At 38.9% G+C, this 20,589-nt stretch overlaps 1 protein-coding gene across 1 annotated transcript in view; it reads left to right on the forward strand.

The window, feature by feature from the left end:
• The window catches only part of LOC140197765 (choline transporter-like protein 1), a 95,667-nt gene extending 76,429 nt beyond the window's left edge, over positions 1-19,238 (forward strand). Inside the window, exons 11-16 of the mRNA XM_072258198.1 lie at positions 420-576; positions 990-1,073; positions 8,972-9,109; positions 10,745-10,981; positions 11,488-11,556; positions 16,356-19,238. Of these exons, the coding sequence (XP_072114299.1) occupies positions 420-576; positions 990-1,073; positions 8,972-9,109; positions 10,745-10,981; positions 11,488-11,556; positions 16,356-16,379 (709 nt within the window). The 3' untranslated portion in view covers positions 16,380-19,238. The remainder of the gene's footprint in view (positions 1-419; positions 577-989; positions 1,074-8,971; positions 9,110-10,744; positions 10,982-11,487; positions 11,557-16,355) is intronic.
• Positions 19,239-20,589: the final 1,351 nt, after the last annotated feature.

Here is a 20,589-nt window from a genome sequence, read left to right on the forward strand (position 1 = left end):
GTTACCAACCCACTCTAGCATTTCAGTTTAGTACATTATGAACCTGTTGTATGCCTCTGTGCCCAAAGGTACAGCAGGAGGCTAAATGTGCTCATAACTAACATATAGCACATTCTGTGCTGCACTGAGAGAAAACAAAACTGTGACCTGCACTGCAACTTCTGAGCTAGCCATCAGTTCATCCATTATATTGTCAGTTACACAAACCAAGTCCTGAAATACTTAAAGTAGTTAGAATTTTCTGATAGCATGTGACTTCAGTGGACTAATTTTAATTGTTGAATTTTGCTACTAAAATTCTAAGGTGAAGTTCTGCTCAGATGGGCATACATTAATGTACTGGAATTCTGACGTAATAAAGTGCCTGTGCTTCTCAAATGATCATATTCCAATTACTGCTTTTATCTGAATTTACTCAGAGACAAAAATGACTTGCCTGCAACTCCAATCCTATCTTCCATGCGTCGACTAATTATGTACCACCTGGGAACAGTAGCCAAGGGTTCCTTCATCATCACCTTAATAAAGATCCCACGAATGATCCTTGTGTACATTCACAGCCAACTCAAAGGCAAGGTAAAAATTCATATTCTCTTGCAAACCTTTACATTCATGTTTAAGTATATTGTCATCTGACTGTACATGTATATAACTAAACGAACAACGTTCCTCCGGACCACAGTGCAACCACATAACATATATCACACACTGCACATAAACCAAAACATTATACTATTAAGTAAGATCACAAAAATATAATTCAAAATACATGTAGTAATATGCAGCATGGGTAAACAGTAAAGTAAACAGCTCACTGTCCTTGTGATGTGACCTCAGTAATAGCAGGGTAGTTATTAGTCTCACAGTCTGAGAGAAGAAGCTGTTACTCAGTCTGGCAGTCCTAGTCCTGATTCAACATCACATTGGTATAACTGAAACCAAGTTTTGTCATATTTAAAGGTTTTTTAACACCTTTGTTTAAAATCTAGGAAAATGCCTGTGCAAAGTGCATGCTGAAAGCATGTATGTGCTGCCTGTGGTGTTTGGAAAGGTGCCTGCTCTATCTCAACAGGGTAAGTTTTCCTCATTTTAATTTTGTTTTAATTTGCTTTTAAGTCAGTCTCATGGACTTTTTTTTGGAAGCCTTTGGACAAGTTACAACAAGAATGTGAACAAGTCACAGCGTAAAAATTTTTTAAAATCCTGAGAATTTATGAATGAAATGTATATCCTTCTGACTATTGTGCAAGTTACTTATTACTGTTGTCATGATTTGGTTGTGCCTCTCACTGTTCTGAAAAAGGTATTAAGCTGTTTCATATACTATGTACAGTGCCTTGAAAAAGAATTTAGCCCCCCCAACACTTGGTTCGGATAAATGAGTATTACAACCAAGGATTTTGGCCATTTTAACTGAGAATTTTTATGTGTGAATCACATACGGCTTTTTTCCCCATGGTAGAGCCCAAAAAAAAACAAGGAAAATTTTAAAGCATGTAAAATACAAAAATTGAAATGTCAGCAGTTCAAAGGTACTCTTCCCCCTTTCCTCACTACTGATTTGAACCACCTCTCGCAGCTATTACAACCAATAGTCTTTTAGGATAAGTCTCTATTAGATTTGCACAGTGTAATGCAGCAAGATTTGCTGATCCCTCCTTGCAAAATTGCTCAAGCTGTGCCAGGTTAGTTAGGGATTGGTGGTGGACAGCAACCTTGAGGTCTTGCCAGAAGATGTTTGTTCGGGTTAAGGTCAGGTCCATTCAAGGGCATCAATTTTTTGTTTTGGAAGCCACTCCGTGGTCACTGTGGCAATATGCTTTGGGTCGCTATCCTGGTGAAAGATGAAATTCCTTGCCAGTTTAAGCTTTCTGGCAGAGGCTTGCAGGTTTTTATCCAGGATCTCTCTGTATTTAGCAGCATTTATCTTCCTGTCAATTCTGACCAGATTTCTATTCCTTGCAGCTGAAAAACATCCCCATTGCATGATGCTACCTCCACCATACTTCGTAGGGATGGTGTCACCTGGTTGATGCACAACATTAGATTTATGCCACACGTACCACTAAAAGAAAACACTTCCTTCTCCTTGCTTCTCCGTGAAGGCTTTGCTAAGTGTCACTTAGAAGATCCTGTAAGGATGTGGTAGAAGGTCTTGTGGTTGGTTGAGATTAAAGTGGAATTTTTTGGCCTCAATACTAAGTGAGACGTGTGCTATAAATCTAATTGGAGCTCAGGGCCTTTCAGGACGTTTTAATGGGTTTCAATCATACGACCTATTAGGCACTTGGCAAAGGCCAATAATAAAAAGTTAGCTTTAAGTGGAGTGACCATCGTGAGAGCGGCTATTGTTTGAGTGGGTCAATGTTAAAGTGATTAGTTTCACGCTTTGGCTCAATTGGCCAAGGCGAGAAGAGGTGAAGGCCAAGGTAAGTTACTATCTTCCTTTGTCTATTATTACATAGCTAGTGCAGTGAGAATGGGTCCATTGTTAGTGATGTGTGCTTTATCTGGGATGTGGGAAATCTGGGAGATCTCTAGTCTCCCTGATAGCTACATCTGCATGGGGTGCATCCAGCTGCTGCTCCTTGCAAGCCATGTTAGCATGCTGCAGTTGGATGATTTTTGGTTCATATGGGGAAATGAGGTAATAGGAGCTACATAGAGGTAGTCACCCTTCAGTCGAAGGCAGGTAGCTGGGTGACTGTCATCACAGGGAAAGGGAATAGGGTGACAGTGCAGAGTACCACTGTGGCCATTCCCCACAATAATAAGTACCACTTCAGATACTATGGGGGTGGGGGGGGGAGGAGGGGGAAACAACTTAGTAAGGAAAAGCTGTAGTGACTAGGTCTCTGACACTGAGTCTGGCACTGTAGCTCAGAAGGAAAGAGAAAGATAGCGTGCAGTAGTGAAGGGGATTCCACAGTTAGAGGAGCAGACAGGAGATTTGTGGACATGAAAGAGACACCCAGATGGTGCGTTGCCTCCCTGGTGCCAGGGTTAGGGATGTCTTGGATTGAGGCTACAGCATTCTAAAGTGAAAGAGTGAACAGCCAGAAGTCATGCTATATATTGGTACCACCAACACAGGTAGGAAAAGGCAGGTAGCATAGGGGGTTGGGAGGGTCTGTTGCGAAAAAATTAAATCAAATCTAGAATTCCTGGGGGGAGGGAACCAAACTGAAGAGACAGAGGAAGGGGCAGTTGGCTCACAAATAGAGAAAGCTTGTAGACAGTGCGAGAGGGAAAACAGCTAGGTGATAGAAAAGGGATAGGCTTAGACCGATGATTTGAGATGTGTCTATTTTATTGCTAGGAGTATCATGAACAAAGCGAATGAGCTTAGAGCACAGATCAGTACTTGGAACTATGATGTTGTGGCCATTACAGAGACTTGGATGGCTCAGGGGCAGGGGTAGTTACTTAGAGTGCCAGGCTTTAGATGTTTCAGAAAGGATAGGGAGGGAGGCAAAGGAGGTGGGGACGTGGCACTGCTGATCAGAGATAGCACCAAATTTCTTGGTGTTCACCTTGGCGGAGAATCTCACCTGGTCCCTCAACACCAACTGCATAGCAAAGGAAGCCCAGCAGCCTCTCAACTTTCTGCGAAGGCTGAGAAAAGTCCATCTCCCACCCCCCAGCCTCACCACATTCTACAGAGGTTGTATTGAGAGCATCCTGAGCAGCTGCATCACGGCCTGGTTTGGGAATTACACCGTCTCAGATCGCAAGACCCTGCAGCGGATAGTGAGCTCAGCTGAGAAGATCATCAGGATCTCTCTTCCCGCCATTACAGACATTTACACCACATGCTACATCCGTAAAGCATACAGCATTATGAAGGACTCCACGCACCCCTCATACAAACTCTTCTCCCGCCTGCCATCTGGCAAAAGGCACCGAAGTATTCGGGCTGTCACGACCAGACTATGTAACAGTTTCTTCCCCCAAGCCATCAGACTCCTTAATACCTAGTGCCTGGACTGACACCAGCCTACTGCCCTCTACTGTGCCTATTGTCTTGTTTATTATTTATGCAGTGTAATGCCTGCACTGTTTTGTGCACTTTATGCAGTCCTGGGTAAGTCTGTAGTCTAGTGTAGTTTTGTGTTGTTTTACGTAGTTCAGTGTAGTTTTTGTATTGTTCATGTAGCACCATGGTCCTGAAAAACATTGTCTCATTTTTACAGTGTACTGTACCAGCAGTTATGGTCGAAATGACAATAAAAAGTAACTTGACTTGACTTAGTGTCACAGCTGCAGAAAAGGAGGAAGTCGTGGAGGGATTGTCTACTGAGTCTCTGTGGTTGGAAGTTAGGAACATGAAGGAGTCAATAACAGGTGTTTTTGATAGACCACTCAATAGTAACAGGGACATCGAGAAGCAGATAGGCTGACAGATTCTGGAAAGGTGTAATAATAACAGGGTTGTCGTGGTGGGAGATTTTAATTTCCCAAATATTGATTGGCATCTCCCTAGAGCAAGGGGTTTAGATGGGGTGGAGTTTGTTAGGTGTGTTCAGGAAGGTTTCCTGACACAATATGTGAATAAGCCTACACGAGAAGAGGCTGTACTTGATCTGGTATTGGGAAATGAATTTGGTCAGGTGCCAGGACTCTCAGTGGGAGAGCATTTTGTAGATGGTGATCACAATTCTGTCTCCTTTACCGTGGCATTGGCAAGGGATAGGAACAGACATGTTAGGAAAGCTTTTAATTGGAGTAAGGGGAAATATGAAGCTATCAGGCAGGAACTTGGAAGCATAAATTGGGAACAGATGTTCTCAGGGAAATGTATGGCAGAAATGTGGCAAATGTTCAGGGATATTTGCATGGCATTCTGCATAGGTACATTCCAATGAGACAGGGGGAGGATGATAGGGTACAAGAACTGTGGTGTACAAAGGCTGTTGAAAATCAAGTCAAGAAGAAAAGAAAAGCTTACAAAAGGTTCAAAAAACTAGGTAATGATAGAGATCTAAAAGATTATAAGGCGAGCCAGAAGGAGCTTAAGAATGAAATTAAGGCAACTGGAAAGGGCCATGAGAAGTCTTTGGTGAGCAGGATTAAGGAAAACCCCAAGACATTCTACAAGTATGTGAAGAGCAAGCTGATAAGACATAAGAGAATAGGACCAATCAAGTGTGATAGTGGGAAAGTTTATATGGAACTGGAGGAGCTACTTTGCTTCAGTATTCACTACGGAAAAGGACCTTGGTGATTGTCGGGATGACTTACAGAGGACTGAAAAGTTTGGGCATACAGACATTAAGAAAGAGGATGTGCTGGAGCTTTTGGAAAGCATCAAGTTGATTAAGTCACCGGGATCGGACGTGTTTTCCCCCAGGCTACTGTGGGAGGCAAGGGAGGAGGTTGCTGAGCCTCTGGCAATAATGGGGACAGGGAAGGTTCCGGATGATTGGAGGGTTGCAGATGTTGTTCCCTTATTCAAGAAAGGGAGTAAAGATAGCCCAGGAAATTATAGACCACTGAGTCTTACCTCGCTGGTTGCTAAGTTGATGGAAAAGATGCTGAGTGGCAGGACTTATAAATATTTGGAGAGGCATAATGTGATTAGGAATAGACAACATGGCTTTGTCAAAGGCAGGTCGTGCCTTACAAGCCTGATTGAATTTTTTGAGGATGTGACTAAACATATTGATGAAGGTAGAGTAGTAGATGTAATGTATATGGATTTCAGCAAGGCATTTGATGAGGTACCCCATGCAAGGCTTATTGAAAAGTAAGGAGGCATGGTTTACAGATGTGCTATGGAGAGTATTCTAACTGGTATGGAGGGGCCACTGCACAGGATCAGAAAAACTGCAGAAAGTTGTAAACTCTGTCAACTTCATCATGGTCACTATCCTCTCCAGCATGCAGGACACCTTCAAAATGCGATGCCTCAAAAAGGTGGCATCCATCTTTAAGGACCTCTATCACCTAGGACATGTCCTCTTCTCATTGCTACTCTCAAGGAAGAGGTATGGGTATCTGAAGAGACAAGCTGAATATTTTAGCAACATCTACTTACCCTCTGCTATCAGATTTCTGAATAAACAATGAACCCATATACACTACCTCACTATTTTTTCTTTTTTTCTGGCTGTTGCACAACTTATTTCATATCTATATTTCCTATTGTAATTTATAGTTTTAATTATTATGCATAGCAAGGTCCTGCTCCTGCAAAACAACAAATTTCATAAAATGTGCCAGTGATATTAAATCTGATTCTGATTAACATCTCCCTTGCTGACTATCAACACAAGCATACCTCAAGTATATGCACTTAGCCCTCTGCTATACTTTCTCTACTTGTGACTGTGTGGCTAAGCACACCATATAACACCATATAAACATTTGTTGATGATCCCGCTGTTGCTTGGAGAATCTTAGATGGTGATAAGGAACCTTCAGTAGTAAATACGAGAAAATCTGCAGATGCTGGAAATCCAAAGCAACGCAAACAAAATGCTGGAGGAACTCAGCAGGCCAGGTAGCACGTATGGAAAAGATTACAGTCAACGGTTCGAGCCGAGACCCTTCATTAGTGCTGATGAAGGGCCTCCACTCGAAATATCGACAGCTTATTCTTTTCCATAGATGCTACCTGGCCTGCTGAGTGCATCCAGCATTTTGTGTGTGTTCTAAGGGTGAAATAGATCAGCAGGTTGAATGGTGTCGCAACAGCAACCTCATGCTCAATGTCAGCAAGTCCAACGAGCTAATTGTGGACTTCAGGACAGGGAAGTCAAGAGAGCACACACCAGTCCTCTTTAAGGGCTCATCGGTGGAATGTTCCTGGATGTCAACATTTCAGACAATCTATCCAGGGCCCAAGACATCAATGCAATCCAGAAAAGAGGCAATCCAGTGATTCTACTGGATTGCCTGAGGAGATTTAGTATGTCCACCAATTATTGTTGTACATTTATATAGATGTATCTGGAGAATATTCTGACTGGTTGCACCACAAGCAGGTACAGCGCCTTCAACCTGCAGGACTGCAAGAAGCTGCAGAGGATTGTGGGTCAGCCAGTTCGGTCACGGGCGCAACCCTCATCATCATCAAGGACATCTTCAAGTGGCCGTGCCTCAAGACTGCGGCATCCATCATTGTTGTTTTTGCTAATTATCGTCGTTTGTATCTGGCTAAAAAGCTGCAACCCTGCTGTTCCAGTAGCCACTCTTGTTACTAACATAAGAAAGCTCCTATTCCTATTTACCCTATGATTCAACTGGTTTTCTGTTGCCATTAATTGCTTAGTTTTCAGGAATAGAATCACCTTTAATGTCAGTCAGATCAGTGAATCCTGCCAAGAGGAATTTATAATCACCAAGCTGATTGTTCCATTTGTAATATTCCACATTTCAGGGATTTCTCTGGACAAATCCCAAGAGGGAATTTTTCTTTTAATCTATGGAATTACTTAATCATCTGTTTATTAATTTGAATGCTGGGTATCTGAAATAGCAGCTGGAACTATTCAAGTCAGACTACACTTGTGGAGAGAGGAACAGTTAATATTTCAGTTCTTTTGTGTCTTTGCCAATTTATTCTGATCCAAGGGCATTGAGGAGAACCTGTTTCCAGTGGCAGGGGAGTCAGATAAGTTTATTGATAGTAGAGCAATAAATGAGATGAAGAGAATATTTGTGAATTGATGTTTTCTGGAATGGATTGTCTGAAAAGATGATCAAAGCCTATTCAAGATAGACCAGTTTGCGCTGAAGGTTCTGAAGTTAAGCAAGTTTCAGACTTGTGCAAATCCACTACATCCAGCTTGTGATGAATGCAGCAGCAGAACTCTGCTTTACTCGTGTTTCTCTAACACTAGATTGAGGAATCTACCTTTCTGCCCACCTTCCTCCTGTCTCACCATCCCCACAGATAGCTTGCCACCAGCACTGACCAATCCTCAACCAGGCAGAACTCCCAAAGGATTAGAGCCCTGATTAATTTGGATGGAGATTCCAAATCTGGAGGTTAGGAGGGAAATAACAGGTTACTTATTTTGTTCATAAATATTTCATTGTGTTTTAATTTTGCTTTTAATTTCTATAAACTTTTTTTGCAGGAATCTTATGGTTTCAAGTGTCTTTGAATACCAGATGCATTTAAAAATATGTTAAATTATAGACCTGGGTTTGACAGAAGATGAAGCCCTCCCATCTTCCCCCACCCCCAAACTCTGTCCTCTTTGAAAGCTCATAGGGGTATTTTGGAACCTAATTGTTAATTCACCATCTGACTGATTTGCCTCTGATTATGGAGGATTAGATGAGTTAAGTAATAGGTCTGGGATTCCAACTGATGGGTGAATTTGCTGCAGTAACTTTTCAGAAAAAAAAACTGTGAAATGTAACTGGGCTTTATTTGAAAGAAAGGTAAACGGGAATATTGGACCACTCTTGCATAGAGCTGACATTGATATAATGGGAGAAATGGTTTTAACTGTGTTTTGGTTCTCTGATGACCAATAGGAAAGTGCCGATAGAAAGTGTGCAGAGTACTCTCCACTGAGGAATATAGGACCCCACTGAAAGGTAGGCTCTAGGGAACTTCCAATTGGAAATCTTAAGAAAGGTTGTTGTGAGGGAGTTCTTAAAAGTGAAAACCAGAGCAAACGACACATGAAAATCATGAAAAACTCATGTGATGGAAAAGGGAATAATGAAGTATGTCATGCATAATGTAGAATCTTTACCTCTAGGACAACAGTCATGGAAACAACTGGCTGCTTAGAAAGTAAGCATACGGTGTGGTGTAAAATATAAAATACACCAGTCTTTTTCCAGAATGTCAGCCTTGTGTACTTAATCATTCCAATCTCAATGCTACAGTCTGATGGACTTTTTCAAACTGATGCAGATAAATTATTCTGTTAAAGGAATATTTCATGAAATTAAAATAGCTCCACTTGAAATATAGATGTTAATAAAGTTGTATCTTTTATATTTATAGAATGCATACATAGCAACAGCCATAAATAGTACCAGCTTTTGCACGTCTGCCAAGGATGCCCTTGTGATTCTGGTGGAGAATGCTATGAGAGTGGCGGCAATAAACACAGTTGGTGATTTTGTTCTGTTACTGGGAAAGGTTTGTAACCTGCCTATTTCTTTTGGTTTTGTTACATCTGACAATGTCTTTAAGAACAATCCTTATCGGTACAGAATGCTGCATCTAATGCAGTTTTGACCCATAAGCAAGAGATCAGGCAGTATCAGTCAAGAGTAACTGAAAAGCCAATGATATTTCATGAGAACTGGGGGAAATGATTTAAAGATGATAATTAAAATACAAGGAAGTAGAGGAGGCGAGGAAAATACAGAACACAAAGGGATTTGTGTGATTAGTAGAATGTTGTGGAGGTGAGCAACAGTGCAACACAAAATAGGGTTAGAGCATGGTATATTAAACAAAGGAGTGATGAACTTCGAGAAGGTGCAAATGAAAATAGTTGAATCTAAATTTAGTATCCTGCACACTTCTATATTGGTGTGGAAAATGTGCATCCTGATTAGTCTAATTCATGATTGTCTCCTTGTTCTTGATTCCTCCCAATGGATAAAATTTCTTTTTTCTGTATGAGACTCACCAGATCCTATATGCCAGTAAATAAATGCTATGTTTCTCTTGCTGGCCCAGTATAAAATGTCCAGTTAATTTGTGAATTGAATTTCTATACTTAACATTTATTCAGTTTAGTAAAATGGCAGTCCCATTGTCTGGCACATCTAAGTAGGAACTGTTATTGGTTAACCAAGTCTAAAGCAACAGCGAAGAGCCTGTTCAGCACTGCTGATCTCTTGTTTAAATTAAGATGAAGCCAAGATGAAAGTACATTTGTGCCGAGAACTGTTGACCCTCACAATTACTGTTTTCACCCATCACACTATTTTATTTTGAGCACTGAAGCTGTACAAATCTTTACAATTTATTTAAATTTGCTACCCTTCAGTCAAAGCTGGAGAGGTAACAATAACCCATGGAGAGACTGGAAGCTTGAAGTTCTGGAGATTGTAACACTAAAAGTAGGCTATTAAGGTTCTTTATAAATATGCAGGCAGGACTTGATTATCCAATAGTGTCTAGAAAGGTGCCAATCTCCTAAATGTGTAGAAGAAATCTCCTAAATGTATAGAAGAAATCACATCAGGTGTGAACATGTTTTCCTGGCTGCAGCCTTCCTTCCCGGTTTCTTTCGTCTCCAACTGTACAACCTTCCCAAGATATTTTTGCCCTTCCAATTCTGGCCTCAGTAACTGTAAGTTTATTTGCACCACTATGGATGACTTAGACTCTCAAACCTGGAGGTTTCCTACCTCACCAACCCATTTTTTTTTTCAGCTTTCTCCATTAGCAAGGAGGATTTGAGGAGCCTCTTAATCAAATATAACATTGGTCATCTGCCTTGTTGCATTTTTCCTGAGCTTGCTTTGTGAAGCACTGGGGTCTGTTTATTTTATTGTTTATTCTTAATGGAGACAGGGTTCACACCCATGGCGTTTGACATATTTGAATTTAAGAATCAATTTTTGAAACTTCTATTGAATTACTTATGAAGCATTCCAAGATTTTGGAGTTTTGTGAACAAAAATTATTTATTTTTATTTTCCTAAGCCTATGTAACAATTTCTACCTGCAAAGGCAGGTAGACAGATTAATTGCTATAAAATATTTCTAAACTTCTGATTCAATTGTTAATCTATTGCCATTTTGTTCTACTTTCAGCTACTTATAGTGTTAGTCACTGGTTTTATTGGGATAGTACTTCTCAACTACCAGCGTGATTATACCGTGTGGGTCCTCCCGCTCATCATCATTTGCCTGTTCGCCTTCTTTGTGTCACACTGCTTCTTGTCCATTTATGAGATGGTAGTGGATGTCCTTTTTCTGTGCTTTGCTGTTGACTGCAAACACAACGATGGGAGTCCTGGTCGAGAGTATTACATGGACAAAAGTTTGATGGTGAGTTGTAGAGAAAGTTCTATGTGTGACTTGTTGATTGATATTCCAAGAGATTTGTGTTGGAATGTTTGGCAAACTTTGAGGGATCAAGGTCAGGATTTTGAGCTTGGAGAACCTTAAATGATTTCTCATGTTGGACCAGAACTAATAATTAATGTTCTGTGTCACTGATCTCCTAATGAATAGCAATTTGATCTGATTTCATTTCGCAATATACTTTAATTTCCCAATGCTGATGTGTTGAGTTGAAACAAGGCTGACTCATTCCCCTTTTTAAAAGTTCATTTGCTGTGTGGTATCTGATTTGATAAACTTGAGCCCACATATATAATTCAATATTGCATCGATCAGGTGAGAAATTGTGATTTTGATTTTTAAATAATAAATTGGCTAATGGATTTTTTTTCACAGATTGCATACAAAATTAATTACTTTATGGTTAATTAAGGTCTAATGTGAATTCTGATCTTCAGCACACTTAACTTTATACTTATTATTTGTTGCAGGAATTTATGGATGAGAGTAAGAAAGCAATGCGATCTGTCTCTGCTAATAGAGCTGAAATGAAGTCAATGGTAGGTGATAGTGAGGAATTGACCACCCTCCACGAGTTTCACTGTTACTACTTGTGTGTCTCTTTCTTTGTGGACTGGTCTCACTCTGGTGAAGTCCTTGCTTTGTGCATTTCTCAGGATTTTCTGCTCTTCCTCTTTATCTATTTACCAATCAGCTCAATAGGAGAGATTATTTCTTTATTTCGCCTTCCTCCTATAGCAGTAAGCTGAAACTGTGACACAGTAAGAATCTTAGCTTTTAAGTATAAAAGTATAAACCCCACAATTTTCATCTTGGCATGTGGTAAAGAATTGAAGTCTTAAACATGAGAATTTTTGCAGGTGCTTGAAATCTAGAGCAACACATTAAAAATGCTGGAGGAACTTAGGAGTTCAGGCTGCCTCTATGGAGATGAATAAACAGCAGACATTTTGGGCTGAGACCTTTCTTCAGGACTGGGAAGTGTTGCTGATGTAAGTGGGAAGGGACTGAATTAAGGGGGATAGAATGGAGTTGAGGTATGCAGGCACAAGTTCGGTGGGACAGGAGCAGGCAGAGAAAATAGGCCTACTTGTATGGTCAGGTTTGTGGATCTTGGGTAGGAGGTAGAAGCAAGCAGTGTGGGGTAAAGGAACTATGAGAGTGACAGGGAATGGGAGTTCTCCAGAGTTGATGAGGCCAGTGATGGTGTCAGAGACATTTATGGCTCAGAGTGAGGTCCTCTTCAAGGAGTAGGTATGCAGAGGTATCCAAGTGTTTCTTTGTGGCTTTCAGCAAGGTAGAGGTCAGTCCGCCTCACTACAACTGTGAATTTGATGGTAAGGTTGGGATTGGTGTGGAGGGCAGTGTGTTCAGAGAGGGGAAGGTTTGTTGAGGAGTGCTGGAGTGAAGAGAGTTGATGTCTCCTTGGCAATTGGAGATGAAAAGATCCAGAGCAGGCAGAAAACCAGAGAGGGGTGTCCAAGAGGAGGGTTGGAGATGGGAGAAGAGGTCATCTTCAATGTGGGGTGTAAAATTCCTGCCAAGGTGGGCTCGGAGACGGAGGCTACGGAAGAAGAGCTCGGTGTTGTGAAGGGCGCAGACTCACTGAGGTGCCGGTGAAGGGGCCCATACCTGAAAAAGGGTCTGGGCCCAAAACGTCATTTCCATTGATGCTGCCTGACCTGAAGAATTGAAGTTTAATATCTCCGCAGCATACTGACAGAAAATTATTGCTTGTACTGGCAACAGCATAGATAGTTATTGAATATTTTGGCTTATTCTGTACTGTTGTTCCTCATTCACTGTTGCCATGATCTGCGAGTGAATGATGGCATTTTCTCAAGGTCAAATTGCCTTGTCAGTTGTATTTCCTGCTAGAATGACCATTGCTGAGCCCATTAAGATTAGGTAGAGATTGCAGTTGGTATATAGCAACTTTGCAGAATGAGACATTGAGTTCAAAATGCTACCTTTGGATTTAGAAACACTCAAATGAGTTTGATCAGGTTATGGGATGATCATTTAGTAAATACATTTGTATTTGTATGTTTAATGTCCAGCATTGTTTTGATAGTAAATATTTGCAATACTGAAAAAAGGGCTCCCTTGTTAAAAGATTACAGTGTGTGATCTGGTTTGATTTTATTTTGTAACTTTTTCTGAAGACAGATGCATGGAATGTCAAATATCAGAAGTCATTAATAAACAAGCTTGAGATTATGTTACTTCTTTAAAAAAAAATTATTATGTTCAGGGAGGCTATGAGTTTCAGAATTCAGTATTCATCAACACTTCTCTAGTCTCAGGTGCTGCTGTCGAATGATGACCATATTATAACGCTGTGCAATAGCCGAACAATTCCATTCTCTCTGCTTTGCTAGTTTGCCATCTTTTTTGTGTTGCACATGAAACTAATAAATTGCTTTCAGGCTTAATTTTTTTCTGTCTTTAACATATCATTGTTAATTTTCTTTAACATCACTGGTAATATGTAATTTTTTTGCCATATGTATTTGGAGTAAGTAAACATTCTTTTTTCTGATGGCTGTCTTTTAAAAAAGTTAGTTTAAAAGAAAACAATTTTTGGAATTGTAAAGTTTGTCAGTTTGAGCACTTGAATAAATGCTTGCCCTAATAAAAGGGCCAATGGAATCCTGTTGATATGGGTCACTAATGTAGGAAGCATGACTAGAAATTCAGGAAACAAGATCTGACAATATGATAGGTAATGTATTTTAAGGCCATTGACTGAGGGGTAAATAGTATTTATTTTCCTTTATCAATTGATCTTTTTTAATTAACTCCATACTAACAATAAATGTCAACTGACATTTAGATTTAGATTTTGCTTTCAGAATGCTGCACGTGGTTTTCAATACATATCACTCCAATTTACCTCTGGGATGGGATGAACTACTCAGTGGTTCCACAGTCATTAAAAGAAACAGAAGAGTTAAAGCACTGACACAAAGTATTTGCACAGTTGCTATTCAGATAATGAAAATTCTGTTAAAGTTATAGGGTTGTGGGGGAGGGAATTGTGCTCCAGTCTGTTTGACCTAGCAGGAATGTTATGAATGATCTCTAGCATTAAAAACAAAGCACCTTGTAGCAACAATCTGTAAATGATGGAATCACCTACGGTGCTAAACACGTTTAATGACGGATTGCCAAATAGGCTTGTATGAACAGCGGTTTGAATAGATCACCATGATCAGTGAAGAAACATGCTGTCTTAAAAGAAGCAACACAAAGCTAGTGTTATCACAACGTATAACTAGCAGTTTGGCTCCTGCTCTGGTATCCTCCAAAGTCAGGCTAAATGGTTGGCATAATCATGGTACATCATTCTGATATGGTCACCTTTGGAGCTCAAATGCTAATGCACCTGATTGAAGATTTTAATACTTGAAATTAAGTTTTACAAACACTAATAAAATCCACAAAGCAACCCCTCTCCTTCCCCAAACAGAATCAGAATTAGAAACTTATTAAATTTTATCATGGGCTTGAGCAAGGATATCTTTCAGAATAGTGTCATATGCAGATGCGGCTGCAGTCAGTACTTTGATGAAGTTTCAGCCAGGGTTTCAACTCTGGCGTAAATATTGAAAGCACAACTTTTTAACTCTAGCAACTATGCTTCTCACAGAACCATGGTTGATATTTATTTTAGCATAAACCTTTGTGATGTGAAATGTGTGAAAGTACCAGACTTTTTGGTAACTTGGTATTGGAATTTTACATATTTTAAAATTGGCAAAGCAAAATCTTAGTCCCAGAGTTTTGATTATCATATTAAATTCACATGGTTCAATGTAGATTATATTTCAAAAGCAAAAGGTATGTGTGATGCCCAGTCTGATGAAGTTCATCCTCTGAGTTGAAGGAAAAACTGGTTTCATTGGGTCAATGGTTCCTTCAGTTAATCCTCTTTAAATGCTTTAGAAGCTGCGGGGAAGAAAAGTGCCTAATCTAATTACTGACTTATTGCATAGATTGCTTAATACAAAAAAATAGCAAGAAGTAGAACAGCACAGCAATTTCAATTAAAATTCCATATGAATTTTAATGTTGATTTCTTACATTGTGTCATTTTCTTTTCAATGAAGCTTCTATTTTGAGAATGTGCTTTGTTTCTCAAAGATCACTTAAAACAAACAATGGATAATAAGGGAAAGAACACAAAGCTTGCTCTAGTGTATTTTTATCCCCTACACTTATCCTAAGCATTAATAGGACACATCATTTTAATTCTAGGAATTGTCATGAAGCAGGAGATTTATCTGCCATTGAATGTTGTTTAAAGCAGATCATCTGCGATTATGACATTGACTCAAAGCATACTTGTGACATGTGTCTGAAACACCATGCAGGCAAGAGTCTTTTGTGGCCCTCTGGCACCCAACTTCTTTGAGGTCTCTTGGCTGTCATATTCCCATCTCACAGAATAGCAACTGAGCTTCAAGAGGCAGAATCTGATACGCCATGTCTGCAATGTCTTGATGGCCTTTTAACAACTTGTGCTTTCAATTGAAACCAAATGTGTCTCGGAGACACTTTGAAACTGTTAGAATATAATGAAAAAATATAGAATTTTAGTTCAAAATTAATTAAAATAGAAATTATAAATTAAATTTTTAAAAAATTGTGAAGGATGTTGACCGTTTTTCATGTAGATGGGGTCATGTTAAATCTGGAATTGATCCGAGACTCAGTGGTGGAGTGAAAGGTCAGCAAATATCTCTCCTCCAGCCACTGACTCTCAGGAGGTATATAGCCAGCAGCTCTGTTACAAACCTCTGGAGAAAATGGAGTACAAACCAGGCAATTGCTGTTTGTAGTGCTTACCATGTAGAAGTTGGCTTCCATGTTCTTACATTACTTCAAAAATATCTCATTGTCAGGAGTTTTGGACATGCTGGTGTGAAAGAGACCAGATACCGGCAAGATTCTTCTTAATAGTACTTACATTAGATTAGATTAGACATCATAGTTGATGTATAAAGTGTACATCATACTTGACATCATTGTGGCTTTATGATGTTTTGGCAAATGCAGAATGGGTAAATGGCCAAGCATGAGCTAAAAGTCTATCTTTAATCAACACAGTTATCCCATCAGCTGCGGAACTTCAGAAATATTTTAAAAAGTTTTCTCAAAACGACTCGGATTGGATGGAAAATAGCCTGTAAACCTTTTTAGAGGTGTCCATTATTGAGCAAAATATTTGAATATAATTCAATCAGGGATGGAGGAGGAAAAATGATTATTAAAATGTAACTCTTTTAATTCAAGTAGTCTAAGTTTGCGTTGCACTACTGTTTGTGTTTTCTAGGCCTCTGAAGCTCGTAACGCTTGATTTCAGGATATCTAAGGAGCACAGGCAATACGTCACTTTTGTACTTTTGTGTGCATTCCTATTAACCCTCAAAAGGCAAGGGCATCTGATGGTTCTTAAATGTGTTTTGTTTTGATAAATTTTGTTTTTTTTCAACTGGAGTGTTACCAGTTTGCATTAACAAGGAACCTAATCAAAGCAAAACACCTTGGCTTTAGCTATATAATTGAAAATGTCCACTAACATTTATGGGGGGAATTGCATAACCATTTACTGTGCAAATTTGGAAATTGTGACCATTTTTTGTAAATCTATATTTTGCTCTGTAGATATCATGCACTCATTTTGTATGCAGAACCTGCAGAATATTTTATATGACAGCAGTGCTGTAGTACTTTTTAAAATAGCATAATGGTATTTAAAATCTTTGCTCTTTGTTGCTTGTGCAGTACACTGCAGTCCTGTTGCAATATTCCTAATGAAATTGCTATACTAAAAACTCAGGATAAAACTCTCAGCTTTTTAGTAACTCTTTTTGTCAGGGAAACTGTCAGAACCTTGGGGTTTCCACAGCTACTAAATGCTGCACATGGGGAAGTTTTGCAAGTAGAATGGAAGATTGTTCATGAAGTGTAGACTTGAAACATTACTCTGCTGGAGCAGGGTTCATTCAACAAGAAGGTGAACACTATAGATAAGCAATCTCTTGTAGTTTTTTTTTACTTCAACTGAATTTTCTGACCACAGCTTAATTTTCACATTGGAGTTGTCACTTGGTAAAAGCAGTGAGACAGCTGGGGAGATCTGGTAACTCGGGACAACTGAGTTGGCTGTGCTTGGGGGTGGAGTGGTGATACCCAGAAGCTGTTGAAAGCCACAGCCTTTTGAATAAAAATGGGAACTAATAGAGATATTTAAGATTAGGCAGCAGCTGTGGAGAGAGGGGTTAGAAACATGTTATTAACATTAAATGTTATGTTTCACCTCATTTCAAGTATTTTGCTTTATTCCTTTTTAGTTTCCCAAAATAATGTAGAAAAGTCACATAGAAGAAAACTAAGTTGATACACCACCATAACCCTGCTTTAAGTTATCAGTACCTTCTGTCCTTAGTTTCTCGATAGTGCACAAATTGTATAATTCTGTTGATTAGTCAGTCCAGGGCTCTGGAGTTTAATGGATTAGGAGAGATGGAATCTGCGTAGCTTGCTCGTGCAGAGACCCTTCCCTGTCTTTGTGTTTAGAGTTTAGTTATTATTTTACCACCACCTTAATATGTTTAATCTTTTAAACCTTTAGCCACGATGGCTGATGGAAAATCCATGAGGTCATGTGCACCAGAAGCATTTCTATTCTCTGTTCGGTCCAGTCCTCCTCTCTGACCCTATTAATTTACTCCTCCAGCTAGACTTCCTGTTTTGTCTTCAAGGAATCAATCGTTAGTCCCTCCAGTGCTTTGTCTGTTTTTATTTATTCTTGTATCAAGCATCTTAGAGTTGTGGTCAAATAATGTGGCACAGTGGAGTTATCAGCTTAGTGAAATTAAGGATGGCTTTATTAAATCAGTAACTTTGGCCCTACTGGAATTGTACTGTAATATAATCATTAGAAAACCAATAACTGCAGTTAATATGAAGGGTGATCATGTAAATGTTTTATTAAATATGAGTATTGATAGCATATTTCCTTTTTATAGAGAAAAGCAAAACTAGAGGCAATTATCATAAGATAGAAATCTGAAAGGGAATCCAAAAGAGGCCTCAAGCATGTGAGAATGTAGACTCATTCCCATTGGGTGTGATTAAGGTGTATAACTCATACATTTATGGGGAAGTTGGTCAGGCATAAGAGGAGAAAAGGGACTAGGGACCACACTGGAAAAATAGGAAGAGGCTTGAGTGAAGTTTTAATTTTTGGGCCTCACCTCCTACTTCCATATTATATATCCTATGTCATAAATTGTATTCCGGACAGTATGAAACTTGAATTGATTTTTTATTAATTTGTTTGACGTTCTAGAATTGTGCTGTAAAGATTTTTTTAAAGTAAAGCGTGTAACAACTGCTACAGTTTATGAATGCATTTCTAATGTGATTTGATATTTGAACTAATGTTATACTCCAGTCTTGATTTCCAGTTGGATTGCTGGGCTTTGGTGTCACTTGTTGCCAGAGTAAACCATTGATTGTTGCAGCACTTCTGAAGCAAAAGCTCAACAGTTCAGAATAATGCATTAAAACTAAATTATTTATCTGTAGTATTCATCTATCTTTTGTGAAATCAGGTGTACAGTCAGTTCCTAATTAGTGTACCCATGAATACAATTGGGATTTATTTCACTGGTGATAGAAATTTTTAGATTAAAAGAATCTTTAAGATGACATTATAAGGGACCAAACTAAATTAATTTTCAGGCAAATTTATAAAGTTTTTTTTAACATGTTGACTTTTCATGTTTCATATGACTGTCTTGTGTCAAATAATGATATCTGTGGAAGGTAGAAATTTGGGTGCTTCATGAGCACTTGGATCCAGTGAAATATATTTGCATTCAGTATGCTGTCTGGTCTGTTTTCATTGGCTCCTCCCGTTGTAAATGATACGAGCTTGAAATGTAATATTCCAAGTCAGTTGTTTTTAAAACATCTGGAATATGCTATTGACCAAATCGTTGGAGATTGCTCAGGGTGAATGTTTTCTTCAATGTGCCATTGGCAAATTTTACAGAGAATTTAGTGTAACAGATTATTTTTGTGTTTGCTCTCAAGTTGTCACCTGTCATTAGCAATGTGCCACACTGACTTTTTTTAATATTATGTAGTTTAAATTCCTGATGTATCATTTTTTTAATATTTGTATATTAAAATTTTAATAAAACATGGTTTGGCTCATGTGCATTATTTTTCAAAAACATTGGTCTTATTTTGACACAGGTTTGCTTTTTTGATGTATATTTGATTATTTACAAAGTCTAATCTGTCATGCTGGAGAAGTGCTAAGCATTTGAAAGAAGGCAAATTAATGCTAAACACTTAAATAGCAAGAAAATTTGACCCTAGAAGATTATTATCCTTTCAGACTTGTTTTCAGATTTTGTCATTTATCCCAAACAAAGCAATTATCTTTACAGCTCCATTTAGTTAATAATTTCATAGTTATTTTTGATCAAATTGTACACAAAATAAGGGTTTGGGATAAAGGCTAATTTGAGCAATGTCCTGAGGTCTTCCTGCATTCCAAAATTTTTTAGTATTTATGTAGTGTAGGTCACCATGAGAGTGAAAGAATTTGTGGTGTAACTGCTCCTCCCTTCTGTCAGCAGTTCATAAGCTTTTTTTTGGACATTGTTCTCACAAATTGGCCTCTTGTTTGTTTGTTTTTAAATTTTTATCTGTTGCTGTAATGCTATTTACTCTTGATACAACTTGGCAGGATAACATTCTAAACGAACATGATCTAAATTTCTGAAGGTATCTTTGCAATAAGCATTCAGAACCTATTTGCTGCTTTCAGATCACAGAAATCCCAATTCATATTAATTGTTGACATTGTGATCATTTCAACGTGGATATCTACTTTTAAGTAGTCTGTTAAATTTCAATTATCTCTTGGAAATAAAAATGTCAGAAGCTATCCACGTGTGGATAGTCAGAGGCTTTTTCCCAGGGCTGAAATAGCTAGCACGAGAGGAAACAGTTTTAAGGCGCTTGGAAGTAGGTACAGAGGAGATGTCAGGGGTAAGTTTTTTTTTAATGCAGAGAGTGGTGAGTGCGTGGAATGGGCTGCTGGCGACGGTGGTGGAGGTGGATACGATAGGGTATTTTAAGAGACTCCTGGACAGGTACATGGAACTCAGAAAAATAGAGGGCCGTGGGTAACCCTAAGTGATTTCTAAGGTAGGGACACGATTAGCACAGCTTTGTGGGCCAAAGGGCCTCTATTGTGCTGTAGGTTTTCTATGTTTCTAAAGTTCACCATTATTTGAGATATATTACCAGCATAGATCCCCAATATGGTTTAACAGTATATTTGGACAAACAGCAATAGGGTTATAATTAAGTTTTGTTTCTGTTCTGTGAGTGTAGATCAAAATGATGCTCAGACATGTAGAAGTACGCCTTAATGAAGTGTGTTTGGCCATCATTTTCTGTGTTGCAGATGGAGAGAAGAGGAAATGGGGAATTATCTAATCCGTTCAGTCAACTTTGCTTGATCCAAACATAAAATTGCT

The sequence above is a fragment of the Mobula birostris genome, chromosome 5, assembly GCF_030028105.1.
Source record: "Mobula birostris isolate sMobBir1 chromosome 5, sMobBir1.hap1, whole genome shotgun sequence".
In the NCBI taxonomy this organism is placed as follows: domain Eukaryota; kingdom Metazoa; phylum Chordata; class Chondrichthyes; order Myliobatiformes; family Myliobatidae; genus Mobula; species Mobula birostris.